Source organism: Hipposideros armiger, unplaced genomic scaffold, assembly GCF_001890085.2.
Source record: "Hipposideros armiger isolate ML-2016 unplaced genomic scaffold, ASM189008v1 scaffold_6, whole genome shotgun sequence".
NCBI lineage: Eukaryota > Metazoa > Chordata > Mammalia > Chiroptera > Hipposideridae > Hipposideros > Hipposideros armiger.
The window spans coordinates 164144-181926 of record NW_017731356.1 but is presented as its reverse complement, the minus strand read 5'-3'; the positions used below and the strand labels follow the sequence as shown (position 1 = coordinate 181926).

The 17783-nt window shown below is 49.1% G+C and overlaps 1 protein-coding gene across 1 annotated transcript in view; it reads left to right on the top strand.

Moving 5' to 3' along the window:
• Nucleotides 1-15417, top strand: part of ALDH9A1 (aldehyde dehydrogenase 9 family member A1) — an 18272-nt gene extending 2855 nt beyond the window's left edge. Inside the window, exons 2-11 of the mRNA XM_019646844.1 lie at nt 550-742; nt 3893-4022; nt 4744-4878; nt 5725-5921; nt 6563-6703; nt 9793-9981; nt 10189-10276; nt 10954-11095; nt 12809-12921; nt 14722-15417. Of these exons, the coding sequence (XP_019502389.1) occupies nt 550-742; nt 3893-4022; nt 4744-4878; nt 5725-5921; nt 6563-6703; nt 9793-9981; nt 10189-10276; nt 10954-11095; nt 12809-12921; nt 14722-14816 (1423 nt within the window). The 3' untranslated portion in view covers nt 14817-15417. The remainder of the gene's footprint in view (nt 1-549; nt 743-3892; nt 4023-4743; nt 4879-5724; nt 5922-6562; nt 6704-9792; nt 9982-10188; nt 10277-10953; nt 11096-12808; nt 12922-14721) is intronic.
• The last annotated feature ends 2366 nt before the right edge of the window (nt 15418-17783 follow it).

Here is a 17783-nt window from a genome sequence, read left to right as displayed (position 1 = left end):
GTGTGGAGAAAAATAGGTGTTTTCTGCAAACCAGACTGGCCTATCGCCAGAGCATGAACCATGCGATTTCCTGATAGAGCTGTTTATTAACCGTGTTCATCAAGCGTTCCTAGTATGAGATAACTTACAAAGAACGTAGACGGGGCTTTTACAGTCAGAGTTCATCACCCAGGAGACGGCGTACTTTCCACTTAGGTTTTGCAGGACCTCTGAGACGCTCAAACAGGGTTAAGGGGCATTGCAGAATAATGGCTAGGAAGTTAATGTTAGTAAACCCAGCTGTAAAATAGAGGCGGGAAGGGTTCTTAACCTTACGGTTATGGTGTGCTTGGGGGCAAGGGACATGATTTCTAATTCTGTGATACGGCTGTGGACATTTTTCTAGAGAGAAGTCTGCAACTGTTATTAGACTCCTAAAGGGGTCAGAGACCCCCAAATAGAGTTAAGAGCTGCTGGTATAGGTGTGGCCACTGAATCAACCCGTACTTAAAAACAAGAAGGGGATCACCGAGAGGAAATGTGAATACATAATACTGTACTTGATTTCAGCGCGTGGCAGCTGTGTGAGGTAACGTTGCCTTTCCCTGTCTCTCTAGGCCGGGTGATAGCGACCGTCACCTGCTCTGGAGAAAAAGAGGTCAATTTGGCTGTTCAAGATGCAAAAGCTGCCTTTAAAATATGGAGTAAAAAATCGGGCCTGGAGCGTGGTCAAATCCTCTTTGAGGCTGCCAGGATGATAAGGGTATGTCGTAATTCTTTCTCTTCCAGAAAAGTTTCCTTGCGGTGCTCTGAGCGCTCTTGGTGATGAGTTGCAGTCAGACTTTGGTGCGCTGTTAGGTTATACTTCTTTTATGAAATAAAAAAGCATTTCCATCAGCCCACCTTGGTGTATATAAAACAAGCTTTCATCCAGTGATTCCCGTCTGGATCTTGGCTCTTTGTGACGTTTCCAGTGGTGGGTTTTCTTTTCCGCCTTTGTTTGTGTTATAATGTACCCTTTGCAGCTCGCCTCCTTTTCTTTTTAGCTATGTGTGCTTTTCCCTTTTTCCTCTGATGACTATTTTTTTCTATGGTATATTTTATTTATTTATTTTTTATTAGTTTCAGGTGTACAAAACAATGCACTAGTTATAGTTTTTACCCCTCAGAAAGTGACAGCCCCCCTCCCCCAATCCACCGCTCCCGGCTCCATGACTACTGTTAAGCCTGCCTTCCTTTTTCAGACTTATTTTCTGCCATAATTGCCTGGGAAGATTTCACAGATTCATAGATGTTCTCCTCTTAAAAAACAAGCCGAGACTTGGCTTGTGCAGGAGCTGCAGGAGAGAGAGAGTGCTCATTAAGCAGATTGATCTCTAGGGTTAAGGGGGAACACCCGGTTCCACTAAGTTCCTTACCCCGGAATGTAAGCACCTGTCTCCAGGAAGAGGAAGTGGAAAGCGCTGTCTCGCTCTCTCGCTCTCTCTCTCTCTCTTTAGGGAGACATGCTCTGCCTCCCAAGGCTTTCACTTTTCAATCTGCAGGCAGTGCGTGTCCTTTGCTCAGAAAGCCTGGATCACGCAGAAAGGTCAAAATATTCATGGAGCATTTTCTCCCGACAGAGTATTTTTCCCTCTTGTTAAAAGTGTATTTTTAATTTGATAGACCAAAAGTGATAACTCAAAGCTGATCATTTCTTATTTTATCTTTCACTTTTTCCTTGTACAGAAGCATTTAGGGTTATTGTGTCTTAAGAGTTGGCCCCTTTGTCATTAGGAAATGAATTCTTTTATGCTGAATACTTTCTAATATTTTTGCTCTGAAATGGACTCTATCTGATATTAATTTGCTTTTCCATTTAATTCCTCCCCCATATCCTTTACTATCTACGTGTTATTTTATTAGTTAGAAATATGTTACTTTTCTGTGAAGCTCCTGTCTGAGGCCCAAGCCCTGGGCCTTCCTTACCCAAAGTTATCCTGGAACTGAACAAACCCCGCCTCTGACCACAACCTACAACCATAGCCCTGTTATTTCCTTTAGTGATTTTTCTAGTGAATCAACATCTGCAGTTCTTTGCCTCTTCTGTTTTTTTACTACACAGTCCATTATCTTTTTAAAAGGATTTTAAAATAAGGTAAATATATGCAAAATACGAAACTGGAAAAAGTGAAATGCTGTTGGCGGCTGTGTTATTACAGGAGTAAACAGACAGGAAGTAATCTTGACAATTGCTGCAAAGCCCTGGAATATTTCCTGAGAATAGGAAGTTTTAGTCTCTTGAGATGTATTTTGTAAACAATGGACAGGCAATTAGCTTTGAGGACTGTTTCAAGGTTTCAGCTCTCAGAGAAAATTCAGTTTATTGGCTGGCCTTGGAGATTTTCTCTGCCTTACTCCATCATTCTCTCCTCTCCCAGCAAATGTTATTCCTAAGAGATCCTTGGGAGACCTTTTGATACAAGGATCATCCAAAACTGCCCCTGACCAAGCCAGTGGGGAGTCTGAGCGGATCTCCACTGAGAGCGCACACTGATGAGTGAGTGAGCGGTCCTTGCGTCCTGCTCAGGACCTGGCCCCCCGCTGGCATTCTCGTGATTGACCAAGCCTTTGGAAGGAAAACTGTTTCATGGTAATCACACCCAACAACCTAAGAATGAGGGTTGTTTATTAAGAACTGATGCTTGCCCTCCTGCGTTCCCTCTTTCCAGCATCTGTGCAACTGAGAAACACGTTGTTTAAAAGATGGTTTGGGTGAGTATAGAACCAGGAAAAGAGAAGGTGAATTGTTGGTTTAGAAGAAGTTTAGAGTCTAGACCATGTTTGAATGTGAACAAATGATCCTGTCTGAAGGAATACTCTGTGCTGTAATTGATGTTTATCTAGAACTTGCTGTCCCTGTCTTTCAGAAGTAAGGTCTTTGGAGGCAGAAGCTGGATCTGCCCTTGTTTTCTTAGTAACGAGTGTGGAGTGGATGGGCCAGAGCACTTTATCCCTCTGGTCTCGCTAGAATCAGAACATGGCCAGTTGTCACTGTCGGGCTCTCCTTTCTGTGTTGTGTATTGAGTCTCAGATTCCTCCTCCTGTCTTTTCCGAGATGCGTGCTGCGGGTAGATGCTTGTGCCAACTTCCGTTGCCCTGCCATTTTGCCTTAGCGTTCAGCCTCGCTGTGCACCAGTTTTAATAAGAATGCTGCTGCTTGTCAATTATTTGACTCATCTTTTATGTACTTTCAGACATTGACCCTACTGTTTATTTGAAATTGGATCCGTAATAGCAAATATCTCTTGCCTCATCTTCTTTATGCATATTTAATTGCGTCATCTTCTTTGGGGAGAAAGAAAGGCATTATTTAGCTTTTCTTTTCAGGTCCAGTGTCCCAAACCTTTCCATCATTCCTGAGCCACCTCCAGCATCTTTAAGTCGTGTCGCCTACAACTGGAAACAGTACTCGAAAAGAGAATTGAGGTGTACTGAGCATCAGAACATGATGCTGCATTTCTTTGGGTGAATTAAAGCCTCTTAACTGCCAGCTGTGTGTCTGGCTATTTTGTATAATTTCTCTAAGGTCTGTTCTTTCTTACTCTATACATGGAAATACCTGCACACACATGTATATGCAGATTTATACATGTATACATATGTAATATTCACATTCCTTTTCTAACTGAGCTTGAAATGAGGTCTTGGTCTTACTTAGATCCATGACAATTAACCTGACAGGGAGAACGGGGCTGCTGTTTAGCAGTAAGCTTTTCTCTCTCTTCCCAGAGTAACACTGCCATTCCTGTTATTTTCAGTGAAATAAGAGCTGTTTCTGTTGGTAAAAACCGGGCGGTGTATCCTGTTTGAGTGCTGACTATGCTGTGGTGATGGGAACACGTCTTCAGTCTAATCTTCCGTTTTTCCGCAGGAACGGACGGAGGAGATCGCCATCATGGAGACCATCAACAACGGCAAGTCCATCTTTGAGGCGCGCGACGACATCAAAACGTCCTGGCAGTGCCTGGAGTTCTTTGCAGGCTTGGCCGGGTCCATGGCCGGTAAGCCCTCGCCCGGCCTCTGCGACCAGCTGACCAGGAGGCAGAAGGGCGGAGCCTGGTGTGAGGGGCCAGGGTTTCGGGATTAAGACAGGCCTGGGTTAGAACCCTGGGCTTGTCACTCTGCTCGGGGGGCCTGAGAAGTGCTTTATCTTGCCCATTCAGGCTGCAGGTGCCCCCCACTCCTTCCTGGTTATCACAGGCTTAAGTGAGACGCCGTGTGTAATGCATTTCACCTGATCCCGAGCCCAGGCCACGTTGTGGACAAACCAGGCCCTGCAGGAGCCCGAGCATCTGAGTTACCCGCGATTGAACAAAAAACGTTCTCTGACTGTTGATGAAGTTTACGTCAGTTCACTCGGGTGGTTTCGCAGAGCCCAGGAGGCCTGTGGGGGGCCAGAGGCTGGGTTTTTGGGGGCTCAGACCCTCCTGCACTGAGTCTCCCCTCGTTTCATTTCCTCTGAGTGACCTGGGTGCCCCGTAAATCTTAGAGTCCTGTGCTAGGTTGGAAGAGCATGGATGTGAGGGTAGACAGGTTTCTTTATGTGAGGGGATGTGCAGAAGCTGTGTGAGAATGTCCAGCGTTAATGAGAGCGTGGCGGCGGGGGTGGGGGAGCCCGTGTGCCGGTAGCAGCCTGGAGGCTGGAGGAGTGAGAGGTGAGCACGGTGTCGGTGAGGTCTTCGGGAGACAGGCCTGCATTCTTCGCTCCTGTTATCCCCACAGGTGAACACATCCAGCTCCCAGGCGGGTCCTTCGGGTATACCAGGAGGGAACCGCTCGGCGTGTGCGTGGGCATAGGCGCGTGGAACTACCCCTTTCAGATCGCCTCCTGGAAGTCGGCTCCAGCGTTAGCCTGTGGTGAGAATGCATTGCTTGTTCGCTGTGAGCCATGGGTCTCCCTCCCCCTCTCTTCCTCCCTCCCTCCCTCTCCTCCTCTCACCCCTCTCTATGATGGATGTCAGCATGTAGGGGTTTTTTTGTTTGTTTTTAAAGATTTTTATTGGGGAATTGGGGGGATGGGAACAGCACTGGGGAATTGGGGGAGGGGAACAGACAAGTGGCTGTCCTTTTGTTGTTCAGTCTAGTTATTGCAGGACGTTGCTTCACTGGCCCAAGCTGGCACCATCATTACGCTCTTCCTGGGTGAGGCAGATCAGTCGCCGGCTTCTGGACGGCTGCTCACGCTGGCTGCTGGCTACACACGGTAGCCCATGGCAACCCACTGTCACAGGGACTGCAGCCTGCGCCGTCGCCGGCGACTCATGGCAGCCCCACCGACTGCAGCCTGCGCCGTCGCCGGCGACTCATGGCAGCCCAGCTCCAGGTTGAGCTGTTGTTCAGCATCTTAGCTGTAGAGGGCAGTGTCACTGGCCCTCATATGTGGGATCCGAACCAGGGCCCTCTGGTGTCCCAAGCCCGTTCTTAACCATCGCGCCACTCGGCCGGCCCAGCATGTAGGGGTTTGACACTGCAACTGGGAACTCTTCTGTTCCCTCCTATGATGGATGAGGTGCTTGTCAGCCTGCAGGTGCAGTGCAGGCCAGTCAGAGCCAAGCAGTTCATGTTTGAGCTCGCTCCTGCCAGCTCACAAGCCCGCTCCCGTTAACTCTTCACTTAACCGCCTCATCCCCTAGTCCTGTCCTCAGAGGGTCACCTCCTTAAGAGTCTCTGTGTGTGTGTGTGCGTGTGTGCTGGGCTTGGCAGGGAACGCCATGATCTTCAAACCCTCGCCTTTCACGCCTCTGTCTGTGCTGCTGCTGGCTGAGATCTACACTGAGGCTGGGGTGCCTCCCGGGCTCTTCAACGTGGTGCAGGGAGGGGCCGCCACAGGCCAGCTTCTGTGTCAGCATCACGACGTGGCCAAGGTCTCCTTCACTGGCAGTGTGCCCACTGGCACGAAGGTGAGATCCCACCAGTCCAGGTTAACGGGAATGGCATCTAGATGTGGGCACCAGCCTCCCCAGAGCGCACGGTGGAGGCTTGTCCTCTGATCTTACCTGGCTCCTTGGGGAGGGAGGCCGTGGGCATTACCTGGCAGAGGGAGGGGCCTGCACTCAGGTGATCATAGCGGCAGGCTGGTGTTGGGCCCGGTGGGGACAGAAGTCATCACCTCCTGTGTCTGAGGGGCAGGCCCTGGGCCTCCACTTGTGTGGTTTGGTGACTTAACCCGTCCACAGCAGCCATGTTGGAAGGAAGGGTACCGTCTCAGTGTATTTCGGATTTGTTGTTTTGACCTTCATTTGTGCTCTGAGCTCTGTCAGCCTGGACCACAGGAACAGTCACACACACAGTTTCTGCCCATCCCAGAAAGTGAATTGACATTGTTTTGAATGTGCATGCCCCTTCAAAATGTCGAGTGCAGCTCGGTGGGTTCTCTTCCGTGTTCTCAAGAAGAATATTTAAATAGGCACTGGCAGAGTATACAGAGGACAGGCTGCATAGTCAGGATGACTTTGAGGTCTAGGGCCTGGTCCCCTTTCCCGCCCCACACGTATTCTCATTTCTGTTAAACTTCCGAGTGCTTTGGTTTTTGTTCTGTAAGATCATAGAGATGGCAGCGAAAGGAATCAAACCTGTTACCTTGGAACTCGGAGGCAAGTCACCCCTGATCATCTTCTCAGACTGTGACCTGGAGAATGCCGTGAAGGGAGCGCTAATTGCCAACTTCCTCACGCAAGGCGAGGTGCGTGCTGTCCTCCCTGGTCCCTGGGAGCGGCTGGGAGGCCTCCTCCTCCCTCAGCTACGCATTTCAGAAGGGCTTTGGTTTGGAAGTAACTTCAGACTCACAGGGAAGTGACACAAGTAGCACCAACACTCCCCACGTACCTTTGAGCCAGGTTCCTCAGAGGCCCACATTTTATCCCATTTACTTGATCGTTCTGCTTATCAGTCTGTACATACATCTGCATATTATTCTTTTTTTCAGAACTGTTTGAAAGTCATGGGCATAAGATCCCTAACCTCTGCAGTCCTATTTGTATTTCCTAAATACAAGTGCTTTCTCTTACGTAAGCCCAGGACACGTAGTGAAATCATTCACTTGATATTAACATGGTACTGTTGCTCAGTCCACAGCCCTCATTCACATTTTGCCATTTGTTTGATTAACGTCCTTTTAGCAAAAGAAAACTTTCCCGGTCCAAGATCTAATCCAGGAAGATGTGTTGTGTTTCGCTTTCATGTCTCTTTCGTCCCCTTGAACCTGGGACAATTCTTCAGTCATTCTTTCGGGACCTTGACATTTTTGAAGAGCACAGGTCATTGATTTTTGTGGCATGTCCTTCATTTGGGGTCTACCTGGTGTTTCCTTTTGATTAGATTTAGATTATACATTTTTGGCAAAATACAAAACAAAGCAAAAAAACGCCCTGGAAGTGATGTTTTGTCCTTCTCAGCAGTGTTGTGAATGAACTTGGCTCACTTGGTTCAGATGTCTCTTCGCTGTAAAGTTACTGTTTCTTGCCTCGTGGTTCCTAAGTATCCCTCCCATAGGAGACAGTGTGACTGTCCTGTCCCCAATCAGACTTGCAGCCTCCAGCTTTAGCACCCTTTTGATTTTTGCTTGAAACAGTTTTTATTGTGATGGCCACCAAACAGTGATTTTTCAACTCTGTTATTCCTTCTGCATTTATTTACTTCACATTCTCCTGTAAGAAAGAGCTTTTCTTTCTCGCCTGCTTTTCATTCATGCACTTGTATCGGCATGGACCCAGGGGTTCTTACTCTGTGGGTTGTAATCCATTACTCTCATTATGTATTTTGATGCTCAATAATTGCAGGTTTGGCTTGTGGGAGCCCCTTTCTGTGACCTTTTGATGTGTCCTCATTATTCCTTGAGCACTTTACTTCCTGAAACACATCTTGTACTTCGTGGCCGAGCTCTGCAATCAGCCATTTCTCTAAGGAGGCCTGGTTCCATTTGGTGGTGAATGTTATTTAGAAACCCGTATCTGAGTGCCAGCTAGATGCATACTGCTGGAGTGTCATTGCTTCCAGGTCCCTCTCAGAGGCCAGAGCTAGGAAATACATGTTTGCATGTGTGTGTATGTGCACACACGCACACCCACACATGCACACATGCGCATGCACGCCTATTTCTGCATTTATATTAATACCCATGAGCTCATACAGATATTTTCCATCATTCCAATACTACAGGGTTTATTTTTCCTCCTCCTGTCCATGTTTATAATTTTCTTCTCTAACAGAAGTTTGACTTCCAGTATCCACAGTGTATTTAATTGTTCAGTCCTAAAATACATTTATTGTAAATTCAGATTTGTGAACTGTGAAAAATAAAACTTCTAACTAGAGTTCATATTTTTTTACAGTTCTTTTTGTCTTTAGCATGAAGCCATACTTAAAATTCTGTGTTCAAAAGGCGATTGGATCACTTCTTCCTTTGCCCCACCCTGTGGTTAAGATAGTCATTATAAGTAACAAGTTCACTTAGTTCTGTTTTATTTCATTTGAGGTTTATTTTCTCCCATCCTTGCTGATTTGAGTTTTGTGGGGTGTTTTTTTTTTTGCCGGGGCGGGGGGGGGGGGTTAACTACTAACATGGTTCTAAATGGCAGAACTTGACAAAAAAGCCACAGACATGTCAGTCCTCCTGTTCCTCCTAATGGGTCCCCATTTTCTCCTTCTTCCCACCCTTTCCTCCCTGGAGCCAGCCAGCCTAGTCCGTTTCTGGTATTTGCTCTCTGTGTTTCTTTTTATACAGGGTACTTGTGCATTTCTTGCTTCCCCTTCTTCCTAACGCACGGAAGTCAGCGTAGGAGAGGTGCTCTTTGGCACTTGCTTTCTCATCTAGTTCATCCTGGAAATCACTGCTTTATTTCACAGAACTCTCCTCCGTTTTTCTTTTCACAGCTGCACAGTATAATTCCTTGTGCAGCCGGTAGATCTTTTCCAGCTGCTCTGTTGTGTGGGCATTGCGGGTGTTTCCAGTATTTTGTGATCACAAACAGTGTTTTTCCTTTCATTGCCTCTAGATCTTGAGTAACAATTAGAAAACCTTTCCGTTAAGCTGGGTTATGGAGGCATTCACCTGTATTCTCTCTGGGCAGTTCTGTGGTTCCGTATTTTATGTTTGGGTTCCTGATACAATTGGAGTTCATTGTCGTGTGTGCTGGGAGACACATCCCTCATCGTCCAGGTGGCTAACCAGTTTTAGCGCCGTTTTTCACTCGTTCGTCTTTGCTCCAGTGGTTTGAAATTCCTTCCCCTGTCCCCCTTTGCTTCTCATAAACTAAATGTCATGAGCACTGGAACCTGTTTTGACTCTTTTCTAATCTGTCCTGATAGCATTTGAACAATCTTGAGGTTCCTGTCTGTTGGGGAGTCTAAATAGTCATTGTGATGTTAGAGACAAACTTTGTGAGATGCTCTGGGTTTTTATTAGGTTCAGGCCCTGAGTTCTTACCTGTTTTTACTTAGTCCCTCCCCACTCTCACCCATTACTCTCATCATGCACAGCCGCTTGAGCAGCTGATATGAGGAAGTAGAGGCCCTGAGAGGCATGTGGACCTCTTCATGGCCTAAACAAACACAAAGGTAGAACTTTTATCACCCAGGGCAGACAGCTTGTTCCGTACATAGGGTGATGTGTCCACAGTCACATGTGTCGTCCTTGTCACTGTGGGGTAATATTTGTAGGTGGAACTACCTTTACAAAAGTATAGTGTCTTAAGTTTAAAGCTATTGGATTTTTTTTCTCCCCTTTTCCTTTTTTCTTCTTTGCTCACTGATGAATGTGCGTTTGCCCTTTAGGTTTGCTGTAATGGCACAAGGGTGTTTGTACAGAAGGAAATTCTTGATAAATTTACAGAGCAAGTGGTGAAAGCGACCCAAAGGATAAAAATTGGGGATCCCCTTCTGGAAGATACTAGGATGGGTCCCCTCATCAACCGACCACACCTGGAGCGAGTCCTTGGGTTTGTTAAACAGGCGAAGGAGCAGGTGAGACACTGGTGGGGACAGGACTGGACGGGGGCAGGGCGGTCACCTCTCCCTGCCTGGCGCTGTGCCTTCCTTGGGGTGAGACCCACCCAGCTCTGCTTTGCACTTGCGGGGAGCGACTGAGTATGCATTTGTTCAGGACGCGCCGGTGGGGGCGTGTGGAGGCTGTGTGCTGAGTGCATAAAACACGCATCCTTTTTTTGGCAGGGCGCTAAAGTGTTATGTGGAGGAGACCTACACGTCCCTAGAGACCCCAAACTAAAGGGCGGATATTACATGACACCTTGTGTATTAAGTATGTCTTTTTCTTGGCCTTCAAATGGTTTAAATTAGTTGTCAGATTGAAAAGAATATTTATAAAATAGGTGTATGGTGTAAAGCAAGGGTAGCAAACTGTGTGTCCCCGCTACACAGATTCCAGAAGTCCCTGCAACCCTGAAGCCCCTCCCCGGGGACAACCCTGTGTGTCAGGTCACCGGGACTTACTGGGTCCACACCGGTTGTTCTGGAAGTGAGGAGCTCAAAGAAATGAAAGTTCATATTTGAGAAAAAATCGAGTAATGAGTTTCATTTCTCAAGAAAGGTTATGGATAAGAATGTGTCTTTTTTTGAGCTTAAGTTATCAATGTAATAAAACCAATTTTCAGATATGTGTTTACTTTTAAAAATTACATGACTTAATAAGTTTTAGTACTTCCTTTCAATCTTAAAAGTCTCCTGGTTTGGACAATCAAGTATGTGGTCATCCTGCTGTCCTCCGCCTTTGCTTCCGTCCCACACAGGGGCCATGGCTCTTGAATGTATGTTGTCAGAGCGCCGTGAGAAGGGCTGTTCCGATGGATAGTCACACAGGCGTGTCCTATGGGAAGTTTTTAAAACTGTGCATTTCATTGTATACTGTGAACAGGAAGACGTTTTCAGGTGTCCGGAATAACAGTCCTTTCACTAACGTGTGGTTTATACTGTTTGCAGCTGATTGCAAAGATGACATGACCTGTGTGAAAGAAGAGATCTTTGGACCAGTTATGTCCATTTTATCATTTGACACTGAAGCTGAGGTTCTGGAAAGAGCCAACAACACCACTTTTGGATTAGCCAGCGGTGTCTTCACCAGGTATGTTGGGAGGGACCCCCCCCCCCCACCGCCCACCGCTCTCAACCCCTCCCTGAGTCTGCTCCTACTGCCTTTTCATCAGCACTTCCTGTTGGCTCCAGGTAGAGTCAGCACATGACAAAGGAAGTTTGTACTTTGCCCTGAATGGCCAGAGAACCCTGCTATTGAGTTTAAGTTGAGCCATAAATTTGGCTGTTGAAAGTTCTGTCCTTTTTCATCAATGAGTTGAATACAAATATTTAAGGTGCTGACCTGTGTAGAGCATTGGATCAGGTGCCTATTGAAAACATACATGTCCGGGAAGTTAGGAACCTGGACACGTATAAATAGCAGGCAGCATTCAGAATCATGCATTTTGGTGGCTTCAGTAATTCCTAATCAGAATGCATTGTGACCCATGTCAGCTTTTTTTCTGTTGTTGCTTATAAGGGTGTTTCCAGTTTCAGGTATTGTGAGGTATGTGATTAATATCTTTCTACAGAAACTTTAAGCACCATAATAAAAGTAAAAAGTGATTTCGGAGCAGAATGTCTTTGCAAATGATTACTTGATTAGTCTGTGGCAGTTGGAGGCAGTTCTCTACAACTGCTCACCCCTCGGATTTTGCTGTTTCTTTGGTGATAAACAGGCTAAACTTCTCTCTAGCATTGTGGTCAGGGACCTGGGAAGGAAGACCCCAGTCTCCCGCGAGTACTTGACTTAATAGCTTCTCTTCGAGCTCTGAAGGAAAGGTTGAGGAGCTAGCGCTTCTTTGTTTTTTTTTAATAGACTTTATTTTTTAGAGTAATTTTAGGTTCACAGCAAAACTGAGAACAAGGTACAGAGATTCCCCTATGCCCCTGTCCCCACACATGCACAGCCTCCCCCACTGTCACCACCCCCACCAGAGGGGACCTCTGTTAGGTGATGAACCTACACGGACTCGTCATAACTGCTCAGAGCCCGTAGTTCACGCGGGTTCACGCTCAGTGTCGTTCACTCTCCGGGTTTGGACACACGTGTGGCGACAGGAGTCCATTGTCACAGCAGCAGGCGTTGTCGTTTCAGGCCCTAAGGCCCCTCTGAGGAACTGCTGCTTCCACATGAGGATTGAGGGTGGTAGGTCTCTGCTGACACTGCCACCACGACACAGACAAAGGCCAGTCACAAAGGAGGGCCCCTGATACGCTGCTCCTTCAACAGCTTAATTGGGCTAATTCACCCATTTAAAGTGTGCAGTTCAGTGATTTTTAGTACATTTACAGAGCTGTTCTAACTTGAGAACATTTTCATCAGTTCAGGAACTTTGAGTCGCTCTCCATTCTCCCCTCTCTCCAGCCACTGGCAACCAGCAGTAGACCTTCCGTCTCTGTGGATTTGCTTATTCTGTGTTCTCTCTAAATGGCGTCACCCAGCACGTGACCTTTGGTGACGGCTGCTTTCACTCAGCGTTCCGTTTGCAAGGTTCATGCATGCCGCAGCCGGTGGCCATGCCTTGTTCCTCGCTGTTAGAGCGAGTACTCGCCACCGCACGGATAGACCACACTGCTGGCCCGCTCACCCGTCGGGGACACTGGCTTGTTTCCACTTCCTGGCTGTGTGACCAGTGCCCCTGTGGGTGTCCGTGCAGGGGTCTGTGTGTGGCTGTGTGTTAGTGAGAACTGGCACTCTGACTCTTCCTGCTGAAGTGGCAGCCGGAGAAACTGACCAGCAGTGCGTTTTGTTCCTTCCCAGGGACGTGCAGCGCGCTCACAGGGTGGCGGCCGAGCTCCAGGCCGGAGTGTGTTGCATCAACAACTACAACATCAACCCAGTGGAGCTGCCCTTCGGCGGCTACAAGAAGTCAGGTGAGGAGCTGAGGGGTGGGAGGTGAGGAGCTGAGAGTCGGGGGCAAACCCGCCTCAGGGGTGTCGGTCGTAACTCCACGCCTCCAGACCAGTTTCCTGGGAGAGCACACAGACTCCAGGTCCCCAGACCCGCTGCCCCAGGGAGGAGAAGCGAGCATCTTCTAATTGTTTTAATTTGGAGCTCTCCAGGACGCTCTCGCATGTATGTAGCCTGGCTAATGTTCATCTCAGAAAGGTGTATCTGTGGGCAGTGGCATTTTCTCAGCCTGATCGCTGAACGAGTAAAACCGTCCCTCCAGAGGCCTGTCCCGGCAATGTTCGCTGTCCACTGCGGAGTGTGTGGGTCTGATTACGTAGTGTCTCTAAGGTATTGTCTCAGGAAGCAGATACTGATTTGTCTTTTGTATTATGCCGAATTAATAAACATCCCTTAATATAAGATTTAACAATTGTTGTCATTGTCATTGCACCGGGTGGCATATAGGAACTTTCCCTAAGCCACCGCCCATTCATTTCATTTCTTCAGTAGTCGATCAGACATGTCACCATATCACGGCAGAGCTGTCAATCTAGTATGTCAGGAGGGGTTGGAGACGTCAGGAATATGGCCGCTGCTCTGAGGGCCTCTCTTTGGAGTTTGTTGCCTTAAAGGGTCACTGATTTCCCACCCTCTTCTTAGGGAAGTTGGTTTGGACTTTGTAGAGGTGCCGTCCTAAGAGTCTGACCCCTAGTGTCTTAGTGGAGATTTACAGCCACCACAGGGGCTGGCAAACTCAGACCTGATGGGCGCTGATGACACGGTGGCTGTTCATTGGCCAGTTTTACTTGGTGTTTAGTTTTGTCTTCTCCTGGCATTCCTAATCACAGTCCCCTAGTCATCCTCGTCCCTGTAGGGTACCCAGAGGGTCCTCACACACACACCCACATGCAGAGTGGGAACCGGGGCGCCGCTTGGTTAGTGAAACCGTCAGTGCTGGGAGAAGTTTGTTTGGAGTCTGCAGCTTGGCCTCCGTGGGGCGTCCTAGGCCAGCTTTCCCTTCCCCAAATCTATTTCTGGGTCACTGCCAGGGGCATGCCTCCACGGGATGAGGCACAGAGAGATGGTCAGCTGTGCACAGCAGCCCCTGGCCTGACGGGCCCCGCCGGCTGTGTGCTCAGGACTTGGGAAGGCACAAGCAACAGGGCGAGGGCCTTTGAGTGCGTCACCTTTGAAGGGTGCCCCCTGGAGACATGCGTTTGGGGGACTGGGCCTAGCTCTTGGGGGCAGAGTGACAGGGAAGGCCAAGCAGGGATGCTGTCCCCTTAGCATGGAACCTCACCCACTGGCAGCTGAGCAGCGCTCGGACTCTGAGAAACCCGACGAGTGAGAGTCCACGTGAGGAGGCTGGGTGTAAATAGTGCGGTGCGCTTATGAATTCAGTGTAAGAAAAGGCTAATAAACCTCTGCTGTAGAATTAAGTGTCAAAGGCAGCAGGTCGAGAGTTGTAGAGATTTTGCTTTGACGCTTGATGAGAAAGGCCAGACGCTTGCAGACCTGAACCCGGAGGAGTAGGTCCCGGAGGTAAAGGTTCGTATTGTGAAGAGTTGGTACCTGGCTCTTTTCCTGCCCCACCCCCACGGCCAGCACGTCACTTCCCCACGCCTCGCTCTGCAGCTGACACGTGCAGCGGGGGCCTTTGTCCCAGACTTTGGCTCTGTGTTCTTCTCCCTGCTGATCGGAAGTGCCTGTCTCTGAAGGTCACCGTGACCTTTCAGACCATGGTGGCGATGCCTCATTGTCACCCCTTGTTTTCCTTTCAGGGTTTGGCAGAGAGAATGGCCGTGTGACAGTTGAATGTTATTCACAACTAAAGACTGTGTACGTGGAGATGGGAGATGTGGAATCTGTTTTTTGAAAATGTGCCATGAAACCTGTCGACGTGCCAGGCTGAGGTCCCTTGACAGCAGTGCGCGGCAGGCACACCGTTTAAACCCAGGATTCGGTCACTCGGCAGGAGAATGGCCCACTGTGACCTTTGTAGTTCAGAGTCTTCTGATGAAAATGTGCATAAGTGCCTTTCGATACCAATCAAGAGAGCTGTAATTTTCCTTAAAGCAGATTTCAGTGTGATCTTCAAGAATGAGGCAGAAACACGCTTCTGGGAAAGGAGGGACCTGGATTGTGCTTTGTCCTTCCCCGGATGGGCGCACGGCCCGTGCTCACTCACTCACCAACTTACTTTCAAGAACGCATTCCTTTGCAGGCCCCAGTGGGCTCAGTGGAGATGGTTTCTGCCAGTGGGCAGTTTTGAAGCTCCCCTGTCACTCCACTGAGAAAGCTGACAGGATGGGGAGGGTATTGGGTAACTGGGAAGGTCAGTCTGGGAAGGTAGCCATCAGAGAAAGCCCTGTTTCCACAGGGGGCTGCAGGGGAGGAACGGGTCTCCACGCTTGTTACCTGTTGTATGTACCGTTGATTTGTCCACAGGAATTAAATAAATCACACTGTTAATCCTTTGTTTCACGTTTTGAAACTCACCGCCTCTCACAGTTGGTTACGCAGCACACAGGATGGGGCTGAGCGTCTGACCGTCTCTGCGGTGAGTGCGTGTGGCGGCTGCAGCTGCTGTCACGGCGGTTTATGGCCCTGGTGCAGGGTCCTCAGGCTGTTGGGCCCTCACCCTTCTCCCCCTTTCAGGGGAACGGTTTGTATCTAACAGCCAGAGTCGTCAGGGTTTTCCACAGAAAGAACCCGTAGAATGTTACCTGTCCACACGTGTGAGAGATTTATTATGGGAACGGGCTCGTGGTTATGGAGGCTGAGAAGGCCCCCCCATCTGCTGTCTGCAGGCTGGAGACCCACGAGGGCTGGGGTGTCCACAGGCCTGAGAATCGGGAGCAGACGGTGTGCTCAGAACCAGGAGGGCTAACGTCGAGGGCGGGAGGTAGGTGTCCAGGTCAAGCAGAGGGAACCGGCCCTTCCCCTGCCCTTTGCTCCTGTCTGGGTCCTGGAGGCATTGGATGCTGCCCGCCCACCATGGGGAGGACCCTCCGCTTTGCTCAGCTCGCCAGTTCAAAGGCTAATCTCTTCTGGAAACACCTCCCAGACACCCAGAAATAATGTTTCACCAGCTATCGGGGCATCGCATAGCCCAGTCAAATTGACACAGAAAATGAACCATCACAACCGCTGACTGAATGGCAGGTGAGGGATGAATGGAATTGTATGTTATGATGGGCAAACACCGTAGTTGTAGAGGATGGGACCCACCGGATCAGCCCACCTCCGGGTTTATTCGCACAGAGGGCACGTGTGTCCCTGAGCAGGGCCAGCAGAGCAGGGACCCCGTGTGACTTAGCAGTCGGAGCTGCCTGGGAGAAGACAAGTGTCTGTCGGTTCCGGTGAAGAGAAAACCAGGGGAGGGACCGGACCTTTGAATACTCACTGTCCTGCAGCTGCATTTAGTCTCCACGCTAAGCGTAAGGAAGTATTTTCCAATGAAGAAACAGGCTTAGGGGCTCGTGTGTTCTGCTCTCCTCCACGGTTCCTAGAACTTAACCCAGCGTGTTTGTTCCCTGTGCTGCTGTAACAAATGACCACAGATGTGGGGACTTGAAAACAACACAGTGACTATCTCCAAAATGGTTTCACTGGGCAGAAGCCACCGTGTTGGCAGGCCACGCCCCCCAACCCCCAGGCTCTAGGAGATCCTGTGTTCCCTCCCTTTTCCAGCTTCCAGAGTGACATTCCATGCATGCCCGGCTCCGCCCGCCCGGCTCTCATCAGATCTCTTCAGATCTCTGCTGCCACTGCCTCCTTCCTCCCTGGACAGTCCAGTTAATACAGGCAAGGAGCATGAGGACGATTCGTGCAGAAGAGGGAACCTGGAGGCTGGGTTCCAACCCCTCTGCCTACGTGACCCAAGACACAGAGCTCTGACGGAGGGCGGTCAGTGACACAGCCAACTCCAGAGCCGAGATTCCATCAGGACCCCCCTGGGCAGATTACACACAGGTTGTGCTTTACAAGAAGAGTTCAAGACAAACCTGCCCCATGCCCCTATTCTCGCATCTTACTGGAGTTCAAGACAAACTTACCATTCTTCTATTGCCCCTACCCCCCATACCAGTGAATTTTCCATGAGGTGGAAAACACACACCAACCCTAACCCTGGGGGGAGAAGGCGAGGCCTCTCCCACTAGGGGGTACAGACCTCCACTCTGTCTATAGGGCGCCTTTGTCTTCTTACTCTCTGCTAAATAAACTCACTTTCACTTTAAACCCTGTATCAGCTCACATTTTAATTCCGTTCCCACAGGAAGCCAGGGACCCCTTTCCCTGTAAGTCTCCCTCCGCCTCCCTCTTCACGGGGACACGACACTGAGGGCCATCAGGATAGTCCACAATAATCTCTCATCTCAAGATCCTTAGTCATCTCTGCAAACTATGCCTCAGAAGGTCCCAGGAATTAGGACAAGGGCATATTGGGAGGGAGCATTACTCAGCCCACCACACCCAGCGTGGTCGGAAGTGAGTTCCAGGCCATCAGCTATCGCATTTCACAGATTTATCTGAACAACCTTTTTATTAATGAAGCATCTTTTGAGAGGAATCGTATCCACAAACCCCATCAGGGAACAGTGACTTGACGTGGAGGCCCAGGCTTCCCTGATTTGGGAGAAGCTGCTGAAGGGACCCCGGCCCGGACCCTAGGCTGGACAGATTCATGTTAAAAAAAAAATCATACTTTAGGGCCGGCCGAGTGGCGCGATGGTTAGGAGCTGGCTTGGGACGCCAGAGAGCCCCGGTTCGGATCCCACATATGAGGGCCAGTGACACTGCCCTCCACAGCTAAGATGCTGAACAACAGCTCAACCTAGAG